Source organism: Zootoca vivipara, chromosome 6 (assembly GCF_963506605.1).
Source record: "Zootoca vivipara chromosome 6, rZooViv1.1, whole genome shotgun sequence".
Taxonomy (NCBI): Eukaryota; Metazoa; Chordata; class Lepidosauria; order Squamata; family Lacertidae; genus Zootoca; species Zootoca vivipara.
In genome coordinates, this window is record NC_083281.1 from 70,023,273 (window position 1) to 70,042,457 (window position 19,185).

The following is a 19,185-nucleotide window of genomic DNA, read 5'->3' on the forward strand; positions in this document are numbered from 1 at the left end:
GCATACAAGGAGCGACAGGGGTTTGTTCAACCTGGCATGTCTCTGTGCCAAGACTAAAGTGTGGCAGATCCTTATCCATGAGATGTTGTTTGCAGATGACTCAGTCTTGACAGCACACTCTGAGGAAGCTCTACAGAGACTCATCAACTATTTTACCCAAGTCTGCAGGGAGTTCAGCCTTACCATAAGCCCAATGAAGACCAACATATTGGGTCAGGATGTCACCAGCACTCCACAGATCAGCATTGGTGACCACACACTTGAGGTGGTAGACAATTTTGTCTATCTGGGTTCCGTCATAACCAGCAATCTCTCCATTGATGCTGAGCTGGACAAGCCTATTGGCAATGCAGCTACAGCAGTGGCTCACCTCTCCAAAAGGGTGTGGGAAAATGTGATGCTAATGTCCAATATCAAGATGAAGATCTACCAGGTTTGTTTGTTGAGCATGCTGCTTTATGGAGGTGAGCTGTGGGCAACTTTCAACCATCAAGAGCGACACCCCAAACACCTTTGACATGTACTGCGTCAGGAGGATTTTGAGTATCAAAAGGCAGGACAGAATTCCAAACAAAGATGTGCTCTCTCAAGCCCATATTCCCAGCATGTTCACATTCCTGTCTCGGTGATGTCTACGCTGGCTTGGTCATGTCCACAGAATGGAAGAGGGCAGGAGCTCTATGAGACGCTGGTTTCTGATGCCAGGTTAGTAGGCAGACCAACTCTGTGTTACATGTGACATGAAGGCTGCCATGTGGGAATCCCTTGCAGACGACTGCAGTGCCTAGAGATAGGCAGTCAAGTCATGTATCCATAACAGTGACCAGAGGAGAAATGAACACTGGGAGGAGTGCAGATAGAAGGAACCACATGGTGCATCTTCCAGAGAAGAGAAGACTGAGAGGTGATGGGATAGCCATTGTCCATTGTCAACAACTTTGGGGGTAAAATTGTAAAAAATAGCTCAACAACTTCAACCTTTAAAAAAAGGTCAACAACTTTGGTCGGCCCTCACGCATGTTCACTTCATCAAATCTGGCCCTCTGACCTAAGCCAGTTGATTCAAATCACATGAAAGGAGATTCCACCTTAACATTAGGAAGAACTTTCTGACAGTAAGAGCTGTTTGACATTGGAATGGACTCCCTTGCAAGGTGTTGAACTCTCCTTCACTGGAAGGTTTTAAGCAGAGGTTGGATAGGCATCTGGCAAGGATTCTTTAACATGGTGATGCCTGTATTGCAGGGGGTTGGACTAGATGACCCTTCGTGTACTTTCCAACTCTAAAATGCCATGATTCTATGACTGAAGCTTAAGAAATTGGCAATTCATAGAGGTGGTGATTATTATTATTTAATGCTATTACTACAATATTACATTTATGTAATACTTGCTAGCCAAGCATTCATTCAGAAATGCACATAGAGAGTGGTTTGCTACTTTGGAGCACGGATCTAGTCCTCCGTGAAAGATCCAATCTCCACAAGGAGATCCACATTTTCACTTTTTGAAATATGGCAACCTTAACCAACTGCGTAAAGAATCCCAGAGTTAAAAACTAAGTTATAGATTGATCTTGCAGGATCAATGCCACAACTTTGCTGTGCTTGGTGAAAGTAAGCTGCATTGTGGGAAGACTATACCACTTATCTCCATATGAAGGCTTGGCAAGATATAGTGGTGGTTTTGAAGTTACTAGTTGAGAGCTTCACTCTTCTTTCTCCAGATCACACTCAGTTAATAAACACAACCGTGGTGGTAGATGATTTAAGCAGAGGTTTGCTTGGGCCCAGACAGTGTGTTGTGGTGAGGGAGATCAGCATCTTCTGTCAGTTTCCCATTGTAAAAATTAAGAAATCTTTTGCAAATCTGTACTGACGGCAATATTCTCCCTTCGCTGAGCTCTGCAAAGGAGTGATTGTTGGGTTTTGTCTTTTGAAGATTAAAGAAAAAAGAAAAAGATAGACATTGCTGCTCAAGCCTACATTCCCCTTTCTCCTCCTCCCTTGATCCACCTACATCCCATCAGCTCGGCTCTTAGCACCTCCCTCTTCTACTCCTTCTGCCTCTGAAAACTTCTGTTTTCTCAGTGGGACCAGCTTTGAACCTCAGAAGTGTTAACTGACTCATTTCTGAAAATAATCTCTATGCAAAGAAAACGCATCAGGAAAACAGGTGCAAATCATGAATGGTTTTGTGGGAAGGAAAGTTGTTTGTCCTTTCATCTGATGCTGGAAAAGAGGGGCCCCCAAGGGTCCTCCCTTTTCCATTGAAGAGAGATAAATTCTATCCTCTGCATGCGTCTCTGAGGGTCAAGGCAGATGTTCATGTCAGATCAACTTATAGGTACATGGGAAACTGCCTGATACTGAGTCAGACCATTGGTCAATCCAACAGACTGGCAGCAGCTGTGAGTCTCTCCCAGACAAGAGTCTCTCCCAGCCCTATCTGGAGATGCCAGAGATTGAACCTTGGACCTTATACTTGCAAGACAGATGCTCCACCACTGAGCTATGGCCCTTTCTTGCAGGTAGGGGCTAAAACAACCACAATGGGGTAGGTGTGTCCATGATCAGATCTCCTGACTTCAAATGATTAAGGTGGCAGGCCTTACCCCACTACCAACCCCCCCCCCCCTAGTTCTGCTAGAGAAAAAAATGATGGGCATAATGCAAGGACCTGTCCCCCATCTCACTTCCATGGAACTAATGGCAACTTCAGGGGGGGATCAGTTTCCATTGGGGAAACACTGTGTATTGTGGAAGCACCCCAGTGCAGTTGACACCCCACCACCACCTTGGAGAAGGGCTGTAACCCAGTGTGAGCACCTGCTTTGCATGCAGGAGGTCAGGGCCATCTCAAGCATGTCAGGTGCCCTGGCGCCATGGTGCGGAGATTGCTCCGGCGCCCGGCGCCCTGGCACCACCCAGCCTACCCCTAGAGCCGGCCCTGCAGAAGGTCTGAAGGTTCAATCTCTGGAATCTCTGGATAATGCTGGGAGTGCCCCCCACCAGAAATCTCAAAGAGATACTGCCTGCCAGTTTAGACAGTACTGAGCTACATGGACCAATGGTTTGACTTGAATCCCTTCCAGCTATACAATTCTATGACTCTTAAGTATAAGGCAGCTTCCTGGTGGCTTCCTGAAAACGAATAGGAGGGGTGGAAAGTGGAGGTTTTGATCAGAGAACTCTGACTTCACATTTAGTTTGTTCCTTTGTTGTGAGGAGGTTTCCTGGCAGGTTGGAATGGCTCTGTTTCTGGAATCCAGGGGTGGGATTCTATTGTAGTTCAAGGAGCACCAGCTATTGTTTGTGCCACGCTGGATATTGGGGACTATCCCTAGGCGCACAGCTGAAAACTCTGCTATGGCCACCTTAACATTTTTATTAACCCAAGAGAGCAGATTGTTAATGTTAGTGAGAGGGAAGTATTTTTGTTACAATTATAGTCTATTTTTCTTTTTTAATAGGTAGATATGTATGTATGAAGGCATCATTTTCTGTTCCTCCCTGCATTCGTTACACACAGTTCTGTTTCCTTGTCACTGCAGTTTGTCTCCTGCCAAAATTCATTGTTTGTGTGCTGTACTGTGGTGAATTACCACAGGTTGCAATAATATTATTCTTCCCTTTTCATTTGAGTGCAAAGGAAGCACAGTGCAAATAGGGAAGGGCGTGATCAATTACAAAATGTTTGCAGATTGAATGTAGTAACAACAGTGAATACTGATTATATTTGTTTCTTTTCTGGGCACGTGACATGTCAGCTTACAGTTTCATTGGAACTCCCCAACATCCCTATTGGTTGACTTTGGATGTTACCATAGAAATGGGAGAAAGCCACAAGCAATAGATGTTAGGTATTCCTCCAGTGGTCCACAGACTCTCAGCATGGAGGCCTCAGTTCTATTGTGCACCCTGATCTGTCCATATTGTGTAGGAGCAATCAGTCACATCTGTAAAGGAACACTATTTCTTTAAGTTCATGCCATGTATTTATTTATACATTTCACTGGGGTATGTCAAGTTATATCTCATCACAGTGCTTGATGTAATCTGAGGCAAATCAGATGCATGCATAAATGAATTAAGGGTTGCTTCCTTTACTGAGACAGCTTTGAAAGTCTTTGGGTTTTAGGCAAATAGTTGATATATCCATGACACCTGTGTCCACTGCATAAATAGGGGGAAAGACTATTTTCCCTGACTATTTCTCTCCCATAATGAATGCTTGTAGGGACTAAAGCAAGACAAATGGAAGCTTCTCCATGAATGATCAAATTAAGATCATTTTTAATCAAACCCTGAATCCTTTTCTCCTTCTAATTCCTCTGTGTGGCCCCACAATCACCATAACTAGATATAAGAAGAACAACCATTTATATAGAATTCTGATTATCCAAATGTCTGAAATGCTCATGTAATTATTAGGTTGAATAATGTTATGCACTGATGCTCCATAGTGGGCACGACTGAACATTTACTGTTTCAAATATAAATGGTTTATGCTTTTATTTATTAAAAAATAAGCAGTGCAAGAACACTCGGGGCACATATCAATAAAAATCATTTCATTCCTCAATCTATCTATGAAGTCTTCCCTGCTCTGTAGTCCTTTCAGAGGAGGGTGCAGGAGCTGTGGATAAGCAGTTCCTGGAAGAAGGAGGATTGCACCTGCTGTTGTTTGGACTCTGGACATTGCAAATTGATCCAGAGGTCTGAATAGAGTCTTTGGGTTGTATTCAACTAAGACTTACTCAAAGTACCTTATTTAATTATTTTTATTTTATTTTATTTATAGCATTTGTACCAGGCTGTTCAGCCAAAAAGTCTCCCAGAGCAGCTTATACCTCGGGTTAAGAACTTACTTCGTTCTGGAGGTCCGTTCTTAACCTGAAACTGTTCTTAAACGGAGGTACCACTTTAGCTAATGGGGTCTCCCACTGCTGCCGTACTGCCGCTGTGCGATTTCTGTTCTCATCCTGAAGCAAAGTTCTTAACCCAAGGTACTATTTCTAGGTTAGCGGAGTCTGTAACCTAAAGCATCTGTAACCCGAGGTACCACTGTATTAACAATCAAAACAAGAGGCAGTCTCTACCTGCAGGCACACAACCTAAACAAACAAACAAAAAACACAGCACACAAGGGGGAAAGGAACGGGGAGGGAAGAGAAGATCAAAACCAAACTCAGGCACGAATTTCTGAACAGTTGTCCCTATAATGATTGGCTGGCACAGTTCAAGGGCAGGTGGTGCCTAATGGAACTGGGCATCCAGCAGAGCTGATGAAGGAAGGGAGCCCTGCTTTTTATGTCCCTTCAGAGTCAGACTGATGGAATGCCCCCAAATGACACCTAACGGGTGAAGCGGCCTAGTGGGGCTAGTAACTTCAGTGGGTTTACTCTGAGTAGGACTAGCATTGGGTCCAACTCAATGACAGTAATCTGGTCTGAGGACTGAAGATTCAGCCCAAGGTAATGCAAAGTAACGATGAAGAACAAGCTTCCCTTCTTTCATCATTGCATAACCAAAGCCAATTCATCCACCTTTCGTAATATGGATTCTATTGTGGAGGCTGTGACTTCTCCCAGCAGCCTTGAAATGCAGCGCTTTTTGTTTTTGAAGTTGAGATCTTCCTTCAGTGGAGGTACTAAAAATGTTTTCCATGGAATTTTATTACTTAGTTAGCCCCATTAATTTCAGCGGATCTACTCGGAGTAAAATTTAGTTGAATACCACGCCTTGCAAGATCTGCTAAATTGTAGAAGCAATCTTCAATATGCAAAGTTTTCCAGGAAGCCAAAGCTTTTGTTCCTTTTTAGTTTTGCAGAACATTTAAATACACTTACAATGAACAGAAATTTTATTAAGTAACACCCCCCCTCCAAAAGCCCACCAACCTGTACTTTCATCATTCGTTTCATCTGTGCATTTTATTTGCCATTAAACTTTCATTTTATAAGAGTAATCTGGCCTATGTATACAACACACATTTAAAGCATATGGCTCTCCCCCACCAAATAATAGTAATGGGAACTGCATTTTATCCTCCACAAAACTACAATTCCCAACACCCTTTGTAAACTACAGTTCCCAGGATTGTTTAGGGCAGTGTTTCTCAACCAGTGTGCCTCCAGATGTTTTGGGACTACAACTCCCATCATTCCTGACCACTGGTCTTGCTAGCTAGGGATTATGGGAGTTGTAGTCCCAAAACATCTGGAGGCACACTGGTTGAGAAACACTGGTTTAGGGTACGTTGTGCACTTCAAATGTATGGCAGTACACAGCCTCTGTTTATGAGAGAGCTTTTCTTTCCCTTGAAACACATCTATTTATTCCACTGACACCTACCACTGAGAGAGATAATCCACAACAGGCAACATCGCTGTCAAACTTGGCCAACAAGCAGCTCATGACTCAACCAACAGATGTTTCAGCGGCTTAGGTCAAAGGGAACTTACGGACTTTGTGTGTGTGCCCCCCCATCTCTTTTGCTTCTAAAACGAATGCCAGGGATGTCAGCACCAGGTACAGGCATTTGACCTAACCAGTAGTCGGAGCAACTGAACTGAGACCTGGAGGAGATGAAAAGGCCAAAGCATTAGTCAGTTGAGCCAACAAGCTGGCCACAGTCCAGCATTTCAGACAACTCACACTCCATTTGTATGTCTGGAGTTTTAGCAATAGTGTCGTGTACTTATTTGATGGTTTCTTTCTGAGTTTACTCTCCTGACAGGTACCCCTGTGAACAAAACCTCGCCGGGCTACCTTGTATGAATATTTCACTCTCAATTCTGCTTTTGATCTTTGTTGCATATGTGCATTTCACATTATACTTAGTTTTGCACAGAATCACATTTTAAGCCCCTATGAAATGGAAATGAAATGATCAACATAAGTGTGGCAGTGGGGGGGCTTGCAGATTTAAATTGTTTTTAAATATAGGCAGATTGATTTGCAGGGGCTTAACCCTTTCTGCTTTCATCTTTTTCTTTTTGTTTGCATTCGTGAGTTGCAAAGAGCTTGATCCTACAGTCCTGGCTGAGACAAATTCACACTGGATGATTGCATATTATTATCATTTTTGTCTGTGCCATATGATGCAGGGGGTTAAATATGTTGCTCTTCCTGTCTTAACTCCCATCACCATCTGTCTCAGGGGTAGGCAACATGGTGCCCTCCAGATGCTACTAGACTGCCACTCCACAGCCAGCATGGCCAGTAGTCCAGGATATTGGGAGCTGTAGTCCAGTAACATCTGGAGGGAACCACACTGGCCATTCTTGTTCTTCTGATCCCATCCAAACTCCCTTGCACTTCATGTGACCTTTGAGCAAACCTCTGCCCTTGCACAAACCAATCTTGGGAAATATTCTAGAGTTCTACAACAGAGACCACTTCTCAATTCTTATCTATTGCCTATGGTTTAAGAGTGCCTTTCTGCTTAGTTTTCTTCTGGGCACTTCAGTCCAAAGTCTTGGCTTCCAGCACCCTCTTCCTCAGATTACGCCCCTCAACGCATAAGAACATCAGAAGAGCCTGGTGGATCAGGCCAATGGCCCATCTAATCCCCCATGAAATATGCTCAGTCAGTCCTGTTTTCAAATAGTCTAGGTTGGTGGCCATCACTGCCTCTTTTAGGGGCGAGTTCCATAGTTTATGTTTAACACAGTTTGCCTACTCTATTACTACTGTGAATAAGCTTTGCAGGAAAGGAAAGAAGCTAACATACTTTCTCCCTAGTCCAGGAGGCAGACACTTGAGCGAACCTCTGCCTTCCCCCACTGCAATTGTTTCATATGTGACTCTTCCCTCTGCCCTTTGCATCCCCTTTGCTAATGCTGCAGGTGAGAGGAAAGTTCTCCTATTGTCTCCCCCAGAACTATTTGGGGAATCTGGAAACTTCCTGCCTTTCCACATCCCCCAAAGTCTCCTATCCCAAGCCATTTTCTAGACCAACCAAAGGTTAACATAATTAAGGTAGAAATGAGAGGAAGGAATTTTAAAACTTTCTGCAATAATAATAACAACTGGAATTGGGAGTTTAATCATTACAATTGTCAGTGACAGTCCCAAGATGACATGGGGTCATTATTTGCTTGCCTTAAGCATTGTGTTCTCTGATATGGCTGCACTGGGCATAATCCACCAAGCACTGTTGCTGCAGGTGTTGGTGTCAGAGGTTATTTCCCATTCACAGTATGTACTTGTCCCAGAGGTAGATCCATTGGATCAAATGTTTGCCATTAAAGCAATTTTCACTACTTGGTAAAAAAAAAAACCAACTCACCATATAGTACTCTATATTATTCTGTTTTACATGCAAGTAAAATCTAATACAGGCATCCCCAAACTTCGGCCCTCCAGATGTTTTGGACTACAATTCCCATCATCCCTGACCACTGGTCCTATTAGCTAGGGATCATGGAAGTTGTAGGCCAAAACATCTGGAGGGCCGCAGTTTGGGGATGCCTGATCTAATAGTTTGAACAAAATTATGCAGTAGCTCCAGTAGTGCTTGCTGGGGTAGCACAGAAGAGAGTAGCATTACCCACCTGCCTTCTGAACCCTGAGTGTGGCTGCTGGTTTCCGATAGAGAGGAGCAAGGAGCAGGGAGCAAGACACACTGAGGATGGGGCAGCAGAGCCAGTCCAGTGCTCCTGGTGCCAGGTGCATACTGTGTCTTCCTCCTCATGCCCTGCCCCACCCCTTTCCAGAAAGCAGCAGTGACACTCTGCCCTCAGAAGGCATGGGAGCAACACTAAGCTTCCCTGCCCCCAGCACCTGGCTTTGGGTTTTTCAATTAATTGATTGTTCTCCAAAGTTTGTCATTTGCCTTCTAGTGGTCATATTATGATTACATTGTGATTAGTATGCTTTACGCAAGAATGGCTGTCTATAAATAGTTTGTTTTTAATTCCAGCAGGTAAGGTATCTAAAAAAAGAAAGAAAAACACATAGGTATTTCTGAAAGTTAGAAGAATTTTGAACATCCATGTCAATTATCCATTGCTTATTTTCAGTTGAGCGTACAGTCAAAAAGGGAAAAGTACACGAGATGTTGTTGAGTTATATGCAAACTGGCAACAAACTGACTGCATGGCTTGTCAGCTCATTGCATCTGTTTTAATTTTGGTTAAAACTATTTTTAACAATAAATAATTTTGGCTTGTTATGAATTGACACCCTAGACTAACCACACTTGAGTATAACATAGTAGGCGATGCCGGAAAATATGATTAAGTCTTACACAAGAACTCCTATAGAAATTAAAGAATAATTTTGCTTAAACAAAAAAAAAAAATCAAGGGGAGACAATTTAATCGTCAGTTTTGTCAAATGTTTTCGTTTAATGATGCTGTTGATCAGATGGAGCTAGCTCTTGGAAGTTTTACATTACTCCCAACAAGTTGTACCCATTATTCAACCTTTCATATTACCAAAACTGGATTTAATATATTTACAATATAATACATCACTGCCCATGCAGTATTTAGGGTTAGGGTTAGGGTTCTTAATTTTAGTGTTACTTGTGAATAAAAATTAACCAGCAATGCTTGACCAAATTATCGCACATAGAGGTAGACTGGATCGAAAGAAAAACAAAAGAATAGATCAAAATCCAGTGCAATGTCAGTTATGCTTCGGCTGATTGAGTCTAATAATCCTGTTAAGATGAATAGACCCTCCTTCCTGCTTCTGCCAAGATTTAACTATTTCAGCCATGTCTTTTAGCATTGCCTACATATCTGTCAACCGAGAATAGGTCAACCATACCGCCCTACTGTTTATTTATTAATCATCTGGCAAATAAACCATTCTGTATCCTGACCAGTGCAGTAATATTTGTGATGTAATTTGTTTGGATGCCCAAATGTCACCAGCGTTGATTGTAAGAGATAAAAAAAAAATGCACTTGCTCAGCACACCCAGCTCTGGGCTAAAATGTAAGCATGAAATCTCTGGTTTATTTTTGTAATAATGTTTACAGCTGCTTAATGACCCTGAAAAGGTTCAGGAGTCTGGTGCTCTGTATTTCTTAACAGGAGTATATTATCACATCATAACAACCTTAGTTAAGCAGTATCTCGGCTACAACAATAAGATGCCTATTTAACAAAATTTTGCCAGCCATTCTACAAGGTTTTCTCCATAATACTCGATTCAAGTGTTACTCAGGACTAAAGTGGTCTTGAACATCTATGGGTGATAAATAATCTCTGCTCCCAAGAACATTCACACTGGCTGAATGTAAAATGTAAAGGGTAAAACGTGTGATTCTGCAGCTACTCAGAGTATTCAGAAATTCAAGTGGCCTTGATCTTCTATGAGAAGGGAAACACTGAGTAAAAGCAGTTGCAAATTTCCATGCATATAAGGGCAAGGGTGTCATTTACAGATGATGATGATAGGGCACTGCCCTGTTTTTCAGACCGCATGAGGTTTTCTGATCAGCTACATTCTGTTGATTGTATATTACAATATATATGTTACAACTGTCCCTGTTTACTAAGGAAAGCTAGTAGTTTCTGGTATTTTCTGGTATCTTTCTAATTTCTGGTAAGTGTTCCTGGTGAATTCCTATTCCCCACCCCCTGCCATGTTGTGCCTTTTGGAGATGCTGGGCATTCTTAGGGTGATTAGTAAAGTTGGACATATACCTAGGAATATAATATCAGAATGATAAAGTCTCTTGTTTCTAATGCATATGCATACAGATGAACGCTGAGACATCATGGAGTACACAGCCTGCAATTTCATACCATGTAGTTGCCGGGATATATTTTGAACTGTTGATAACCTAGTGCAGGGCAATTAGATTTTTCTAGCATGACTCTAATGAAAAGAACAAATACTCTCTTGGCTTCTAAATTGGCGGAAAATAGGCTATTGTGTAATAAATGAAACCAGCTTAAAACAGGTGGATAAGAGCCTTCAGCAATGAGAAATAGTTGGATATGGGTGTCAGAGCATCTTTTACATGAGAACTGCAGGGTTTCAAGCTGATCTCCATTTTCACCTGTGAAAACAACTAAATAGACCTTGGTGCTTATTAGGGATGGGAAAATAAATTTTGGGATTCTCCCTCTTGCTCCTTTTCTCCATCTTAAGTTCAGTTCTCCAAATTTCCTCATCAGTTTGTGGTATTATTATTATTATTATTATTATTATTATTTACACAGGAAAATTCACTGGCATTTTAGGGTGCATTTCTTTTAATCATAATATTGAATTTGATTAAAAAAACAATATTATGCAATATTTACTGTTATTTTTACTAGTACATGCATGTGTATGCATTCTTTACCTGGGTATATGCATTCTTGTACACACTATTTAGCTGGAGAACCACATTTGAAAATTCAGAGAAGTGTGAATCTTGAAGGATGACTGCATTTTAGTTCTCCTTTTTTTGTGGGAGAGTGTGTAAACAAGGTAGCTTCACCATTAAATGTGAACTGAATCCTATTTCTCTCCCACCCCTCCTAAATTTGCATGCCCTTCACTTTAAAAAATAATGGGCATCTGACCAGTGTAACATTGTTTTTAGGATGTGTAGATGGTTTCAAGTAAATTCCTTGGTGCAAAAATGGTTGTATTTCAAACAAGGCTGGGACATGCACAATATAGCACAGCAAGCATTATGATTCATTCATTCTTCTGGAATATTAAGTCTGGGATCCAAAGAGGGTTTTTTTAAAAAAAAGAAAGTCCAAGTGTGTAGGCACAGCCAGTGGGGTTTTTGCCCTTGTTTTATTTGAATCATGGACCCCAGTCCATGTTATATTAAAAAGTGCTTTTGAAGCTCCACCACCCCAGGTCCCAGAAATAGCTTTCTGGGCAACCTCCAGAGCTGCTGTTTAAGAAACAGAAGTTAAAAACTGCCTTGTGTCCTCCAGATTTGTTGTCTTGATCCTGGCATAGTTTTTAGAGATTTCTTCTACATGGCAATGATGAGATGAAAGTATTAATGTTTCCCTGTCCACCACCAGTAAAGGTAAATGGCATTAAAAAAGCAGGGAAACAAAGCATTAGTCCAGTGTTCCTGTACCTCAAATCAGCCTTGTAAAAAGGTTCACAGTCCAGTTAGCAAAGTAATGATATCCAAATATTCTTTCTTATAAGAAATGACCAGGTATCCTTTCTTACTAGAATGCTTTTTTTAAAAAAAAGTGTCATTCTAGTCTCAGACCAAAAGCCCTGTTATGCAACAACCTTCCCATTGCAAGGGAATAAATGATATTTGGCTGCTTACACATTTCCACCTGCTCTGGCTCCATCGTAATCCCACAGGTGGTGTTTGAAGCCAAGGACCTGTGATGTTAAGCTGCACCCATAGGTATCGTGTAGCTTCTTGAGAAAAGCTCTTGTCCAATGTTCTTTTCCTCGAACCAGTTTCCATTGGGTTAGAAAACAGAAAGCTGAGGTGTGTTATATAGTTCAGGCAGCCTTTGCACCTGCCAAGTCAACAGCTTCAGTGAATTCGAGGTTGGTATGAGGGAACAAATCAGGCGTTGGAGGAAGACACCCCTGCTTTCTGTCTGATCTGTACAGCAATATAAGCATGCAATCTGAAATGCTGTGTGGGAAACATTGCTTAAGAGGTTTGTGCAGAGCAGAGATAATTGACAGGTGTTGGAAACCGGTGGCCCCTCTAGATGCCATTGAACTCCAGTTTCCATCATCCTTGCTCTTTGGCCATGCTGGCTCGGGCTTCTAGAAACTTCTGGGTTCCTAGCCCAAGATTTGGCATTTCAATGAGAAAAATCGCAAAGGGATCCCGGGCATGCCAAATAAGGTTTAAAGGCTGTTAAATGGCAAAAAGCTGCATGAGCCACTGCAGAGAAAGAGGTTTCTTCCCTTAAGAGGCTACTGGTTGTTTTGACAAAGTTTTATAACCCCTGCTCTGGACCAAGGGGGACAGCCAAAACGTTTTAAATTTGGAAATATGTGAAGGATTAAGTGGCCCATTCTCATGATGAAGGAATTTTGTCATTTTCATAGTGCAGAAAGACTGAAAAATTTTAGAGTGCAGATCTTAATGTGTGTTTTCCTTGGACTGTAGAAGTTCCAATTCTAAGTGCTTCTCAGAAGTAACAGTTCATATAGTTTTAAAATTGAGTTTTTATTGATGCATCCCCCCACCTCCATTCCTTGAATGGAGGAGAGAAAATGGCAAGGAGAGAAGATTATTATTAGGGACAATTATGCTGACCAGCACGGAGCGCTCCTGTTTAACAAACAGCTTTGAGTTCTAATTTTCTGCAGCACACAGTTTGTAGGTACCATTTGTACTCATTACTGTATATTGAGAAAGTTATTAAAAATACTTAAACTTGTTGAAGCTTCCTGTGACACCTTCCCTGGCTTTTAATTGGGTTTTATCGAGTTCTAGAAGAGAGCTCTTTTAAAGCTAATCAGAGTCCCTTAGATCGCCTCTTTCCCCCAATTGAGAAATGAAGACCGTTAGCTAAAATCAAGCAACTTTTTTCTAACCACGAATATCTGAATGATCTGCGTGACAAATTAAGGAGGTAATTTATGCCCTCTTTAGATGGGTACCATTTTCAAATGATGGAGGAACAATTGCTTTGTAACATAAGGGTTAAATCTTAATCTCAGAGGTTTGCAAAGCTGCTAGTCGCAGTCTCCTTAAAATTTAATATACCTCGTTAATGCTTACTTGCAAACACTGAAGGATTTTTATGATTATAATCATGTGTTACAGCACCTAGTACTGTTTCTAAGCCGCATACTAATCAGCTTAATGAGATATTACTGCACTTTTTGTTGACTAAAGCAAAATCCTTTTTATTGTTCGAAAGCTTGTCCTTTACTTTATCCCCCCCAAAACATTATCTTGTTTTATTGTGTACCAGTAAATATCATGCCATCTCCCCCCCCCTCCCCACCCTTGGTCAAATCATAAAAACATCTTTCTCATTGTAGAATGTGGAATTTATTGAATATGCTTAATGGGACTGAAAGTTTTATAAATGGATTTCTATTTTTGTTTTTTTAAAGGGGAAGCAAGCAAGATGCATAGCATTTCTCTCTTATATAGACTGGAAAATGTAAACAGGTGCCATTTCACAGGGAAGGGGCTGAACGAAGTTGAAAGCTGAGCCTGACTTATTTAAGAGTTAGATATTCAAACTGATGGTGTGTTTATTTTAATATCCTAATTAATACATGCAATCAAAAACTATGCAGGATGATAAGGCACTGTATAATTAAGCTGAAACATAATCACAATAGTACACTATACACTTGCCTATATATATATATATATATATATATATATATATATATATATATATGGTATGTATGTATGTATGTATGTATGTATGTATGTATGTATAGAGGCATTGATTGAAGTTCTTTGATATGTTTGGGTGCACTTTGAATGCAATCAGTTTCTCATAGGTCTAAATCTAAAACCCTTCTTTGTCTTTTCAGGGATGGAGGAAGCTAGTTTGTGCCTTGGCGTTTCTTCAGCTGTGTCCGAAGCTGATGCCCACCTCAACAGCTCCATCCTCAATGGCCAGTATTCAATGAGCCAGAAGCTCCACCAGATCACATCCCAGCTGAGCCATGCATTTCCAGAGCTTCAGAATAGGCAGAACCCCGATGAAAAGACAGCAGCGCTCCTAGAAGACAAGAGCCACGTGTCCTTAGCAAACCAGCCCATCAGCAGTCAGATGGCCCTGTTAGCCAACCAGCTTAGCAGAGAGGTTGATACCAGTTTGAACGGGCGGGTCGACTTGCAGCAGTTCTTGAATGGACAAAACTTAGGCATCATGTCCCAGATGAGTGATATAGAGGACGATGCCAGGAAGAACAGAAAATACCCGTGTCCCCTATGTGGGAAGCGTTTCCGTTTCAACAGCATCCTGTCACTCCACATGCGCACCCACACAGGGGAGAAGCCATTCAAGTGCCCCTATTGCGACCACAGAGCAGCTCAGAAGGGAAACTTGAAGATCCACCTACGCACTCACAAGCTCGGAAACCTCGGCAAAGGCCGCGGGAGGGTTCGAGAAGAAAACAGGCTCTTGCACGAGCTGGAAGAGAGGGCGATACTGCGGGACAAGCAGATGAAGAGCAGCCATCTGCAACCAAGGCCTGACGTCAAAGCACACCCACATTCTCAGCCTATGCCTCTGGCTAATTGCAACCTGTCTGTGCCCACTAATCACAACACCCCAGACATTTCCAACCCTGTTCCCTCTCCAAAGCCAGCCAGCGTACAGGAAGAAGTGGTGGCAACCGCAGCTGGTTTTAGGTGCACTTTTTGCAAAGGAAAGTTTAAGAAGCGGGAGGAGCTTGACAGGCACATCAGGATCCTTCACAAGCCTTACAAGTGCACTTTGTGCGACTTCGCCGCATCGCAGGAAGAGGAGCTGATCAGCCACGTGGAGAAAGCGCACATAACTGCTGAATCGGCTCAGGGGCAGGGCTCAAATGGGAGTGGAGAGCAGGCTGCGAATGAGTTCCGGTGCGAGGTGTGTGGCCAAGTCTTCAGCCAAGCCTGGTTCCTTAAGGGCCACATGAGGAAGCACAAGGATTCGTTTGAGCACTGCTGCCAAATTTGTGGGAGGCGCTTTAAAGAGCCCTGGTTCCTGAAGAACCACATGAAGGTCCACCTGAACAAGCTGTCTGTGAAAAACAAATCTCCCAATGACTCAGAAGTCCCTGTGTCCATCAGCAGCATGTCACAAGAAGCTCACGCCAACTTGTACTCAAGGTACTTATCCTGTTTGCAAAGTGGCTTCCTTCCTCCTGACAAAGCAGGTCTAAGTGAGCAGAATCAGAGTTACAACAAGGGGGACTTGCCCATGAAAGAGAGGGAAATGCTGGGCAAGCTTCTGTCCCCTATTGCTGGCATTGGCCATAGCCTCACTGAAGGGGACAAACATTCTTTGTTGGGCTGTCTTAACCTCGTGCCTCCTCTCAAATCCAGCTGTATAGAAAGGCTCCAGGCTGCAGCCAAGGCAGCCGAGATGGATCCTGTAAACAGCTATCAGGCTTGGCAGCTGATGGCAAGAGGCATGGCCATGGAGCATGGCTTTCTGTCTAAAGAGCACCAGATCCAGCGAAGCCACGAAGACACTTTGACAAACGCCGGCGTTATGTTTGATAAGGAGAAGCGGGAGTATGTGTTAGTAGGAGCAGATGGCTCCAAGCAGAAAATGCCTGCTGATTTGGTTCACAGCACTAAAATGGGCAATCAGAGAGACTTGTCAAACAAACTAGACCCTTTGGAAGGCAGTAGAGATTTTCTGTCTCACGGCATGAACCAAGGGCTCGATTTCAACATGCAGAGCCACAGCAATGTGAAAGAGAAGCCAACTGAGTGCCCCGAGTGCGGCAGGGTTTTCAGAACATACCACCAAGTCGTTGTTCATTCCAGAGTCCACAAGAGAGACAGGAAGGTGGAAGAAGAGATCCTTCAGGGGAGCATCGAAGAGCGCCGTGGGTCAGGCAGTGACCAGGAGTCTCAGTCCGTCAGCCGGTCGACAACGCCTGGGTCCTCCAACATTACTGAGGAAAGTGGAATGGGTGGTGGCCTCTCTCAGACAGGAAGTGCCCAGGAAGACAGCCCACATCCTTCTTCACCTTCTTCTTCAGGTATGGCAAAATTAATCTTTCTCCCCCCCCCCGCCCAAAATCAGGACTGATTTATATAATTCTTCCAAGATTTCCCTTGCCTGCAGATTCTAATAAGATAGCAATGCCTCCCATCAGATTGCTAAAAAGATATCATGTTCAAAGCCGCAACTTATTCAAAGCATTATCCTTGTATTATTCTATTTCCCAACCTTCCATTTATGCTGTACTTAGCTGTTCCCCATGTGGTAGTGGTGAAAAATGGTGGTTGCTTTCATAAAACAGAGAAGAGCCATGGGAGAGATCCTTTCCTTTTTTTTAATTCCATTTTTCACCATTACTGCCAAGTTCTCATCCTTACAGGCTCCCACTTTCAAGTGAAAGGGTAATATAAACTCTTAGCAACGTTTGTCTCAGAAGGGATCAAATGGGTTTGTAAACTGCGTGCTCTGGAAAATGTTGTTATCTCATTGAGGAAGAGGCTACTAGTCATGATGGCTGTGTCCCGCCTCAAGTTTTGGAGGCGTTTATATCAATTGCTGCAGATGAGTAGGGAAAGTGCTGTTGCCCATTATCCTGCCGGTGGGCATCCTTATTGGTGCATCTGGTTGGCTACTGTGTAAACAAGATGCAGGACAAAATAGGCTCCCTTTGACCTGATCCTGCAAGGCACCTTCTTCTGCCTGGATCATACACACACTGTTAAGTTCAGTAGGATTGCTCTAGTTACGTACAATGCATGCAGCATCCAAGCCGCAATGTTTTGTTTTTTTTGTTGTTGTATATTAATATGCTAATTTGGATATATGCAATACTGTCTATTTAATGTAGAGACATTCAGCCTGTAGATAGCTACATGCTGACTCCCATTCACTTCTCCATTAAGCCTTTCCTGAAACCCTGCCCTTGCTGCCTTTTGACAAGGCCATATTCAGTGGCGGGACACGGTTCATTTATGTGACTAATTGTGGTGTACGTTTAAGGCCAGAGGCCAGGAATACACACGGTTTGGGGGACATACGTAGAGTTGAATGAAAAGCTATATGTGCCCCTATTGATGCCCTGTGGCTGTCCACTGGCTGCACACTCCTGAGCTGAAAACACACACTCTCTCTCACACACACATGAGTAAGGATGAAATGATTCCTTTAAAAAATATTCTGTTGTGTTTAATGTCAACCTGCTGTGTACCAAACAGCAAAGCAAAATAATATTTCATTGAAGCTATCTTCAATATTGAGCTTCCTTGGCACTCCCCCCCCCCCAAGAAAAAAAGAAAGGTAAGATTTCTGCCTTCATCTCTCATTTCTCGACTCTTGAACTAATGGATAGTAAATTGAAAGTTATATCTTCAGCCCCTTTATAACAAAAGCACCTCACTAATATTGTAATCATTCTGCAGGCCTAACAACAGAGGAAATCATGCCATAACAAATACTCTGTTACTAATGGCAACATTGATTTCTGCAATCAGCCATTAAGTCTGGAAAATGAAAGACAGTTTGAGAGACCTTAAGGCATTACATTGCCCACTGTTAAAGATCTGGTAGCAGGCTGTTGAAGGCAATTCTCTTCAGCCTCACCCCCTCCCTTAGTTTCAATAAATATTTTAGTATTGAAGGCAATCCACTGTTACAGTTATTAAGTAGATGCCAGTTTATTTCTGTTGTTCTTGTCATGCTCCAGTATCCTCCGTTTCTAAGGCCAGATTAATATGAAAGAAAGTGCTGGTTTGGGGTTGGCTTATAACAAACCAGTAAAGAAACTCTTTAAGACACATAAATCTGTCCTCTGCATTCCACAGATTCCTATAGTGCTTAATGCTGTTGTTTAAATACCCATGAAACACACTGACTACTCTTAGAACTGTAGCCTCATTTACAATTTATTAGTGGTGAAGCACATTTGAAAATCCTGTGTGCGTAGGAAACGAGGAAAGCAGGAGAGAGCTGGTTTCAGTTGTTTGGATTGTTTTAGGAGGATTGAAAATTCAATAGGGCAACATAAAGATTTTCTTCTCTACATAAGCTGAACTTGTCAACATTCTAAACTTTTTTTAAAAACAAAAACAAAAACAGTTTGTGCTTTTTGCTGCTGCCTCTTCACTGTGAACAATTTCCTCAAAGGTTGGCCAGCATGTTTGCAGCATTTGCTTTAGAATAATCACCTGAGAAACAAGTCGGCTTGGCCATTTTCAAATCTGCTGGTACCTTTATTGTGAAAGTCATAGATAGGAAGCTTTTGACAACCTGTGCAAGAATGCGAGAAATCCTCTTCATGAGGTCCGTTTTGTTTCTTGTCTTCTGGACTTTTGAAATCTGCCTGTCTGCACGTCAGCCCTGGCATGTAGATCTCAAAACTGCCATTAAAACGATGAATGATGAAACCAAGCCCTTTCAGATTTTGCCTGTTCTGCCAAACAAAAGTACTAATGGAATATTTTGTCCTAGAAGCAGGACCAAATTTCTGAAAGACCTCCTCCTCCCGTACAGACCCTCTTGGGTGCTGAAATCAGCAGAGGGGGCACTCTTGGTAGTTATTCCACCCTCAGAGGCTTGTGGGGAGGTAG

General features: G+C 42.4%; 1 protein-coding gene across 3 annotated transcripts in view; it reads left to right on the forward strand.

Annotated features, from left to right (window-relative positions):
* Positions 1-19,185, forward strand: part of ZNF536 (zinc finger protein 536) — a 378,399-nt gene that overhangs the window by 193,176 nt on the left and 166,038 nt on the right. For all 3 annotated transcript variants that reach the window (XM_035119162.2, XM_035119159.2, XM_060276095.1), the window contains exon 4: positions 14,466-16,637. In XM_035119162.2, coding sequence (XP_034975053.2) covers positions 14,468-16,637 — 2,170 coding nt within the window. In that variant the 5' untranslated portion in view covers positions 14,466-14,467. The remainder of the gene's footprint in view (positions 1-14,465; positions 16,638-19,185) is intronic.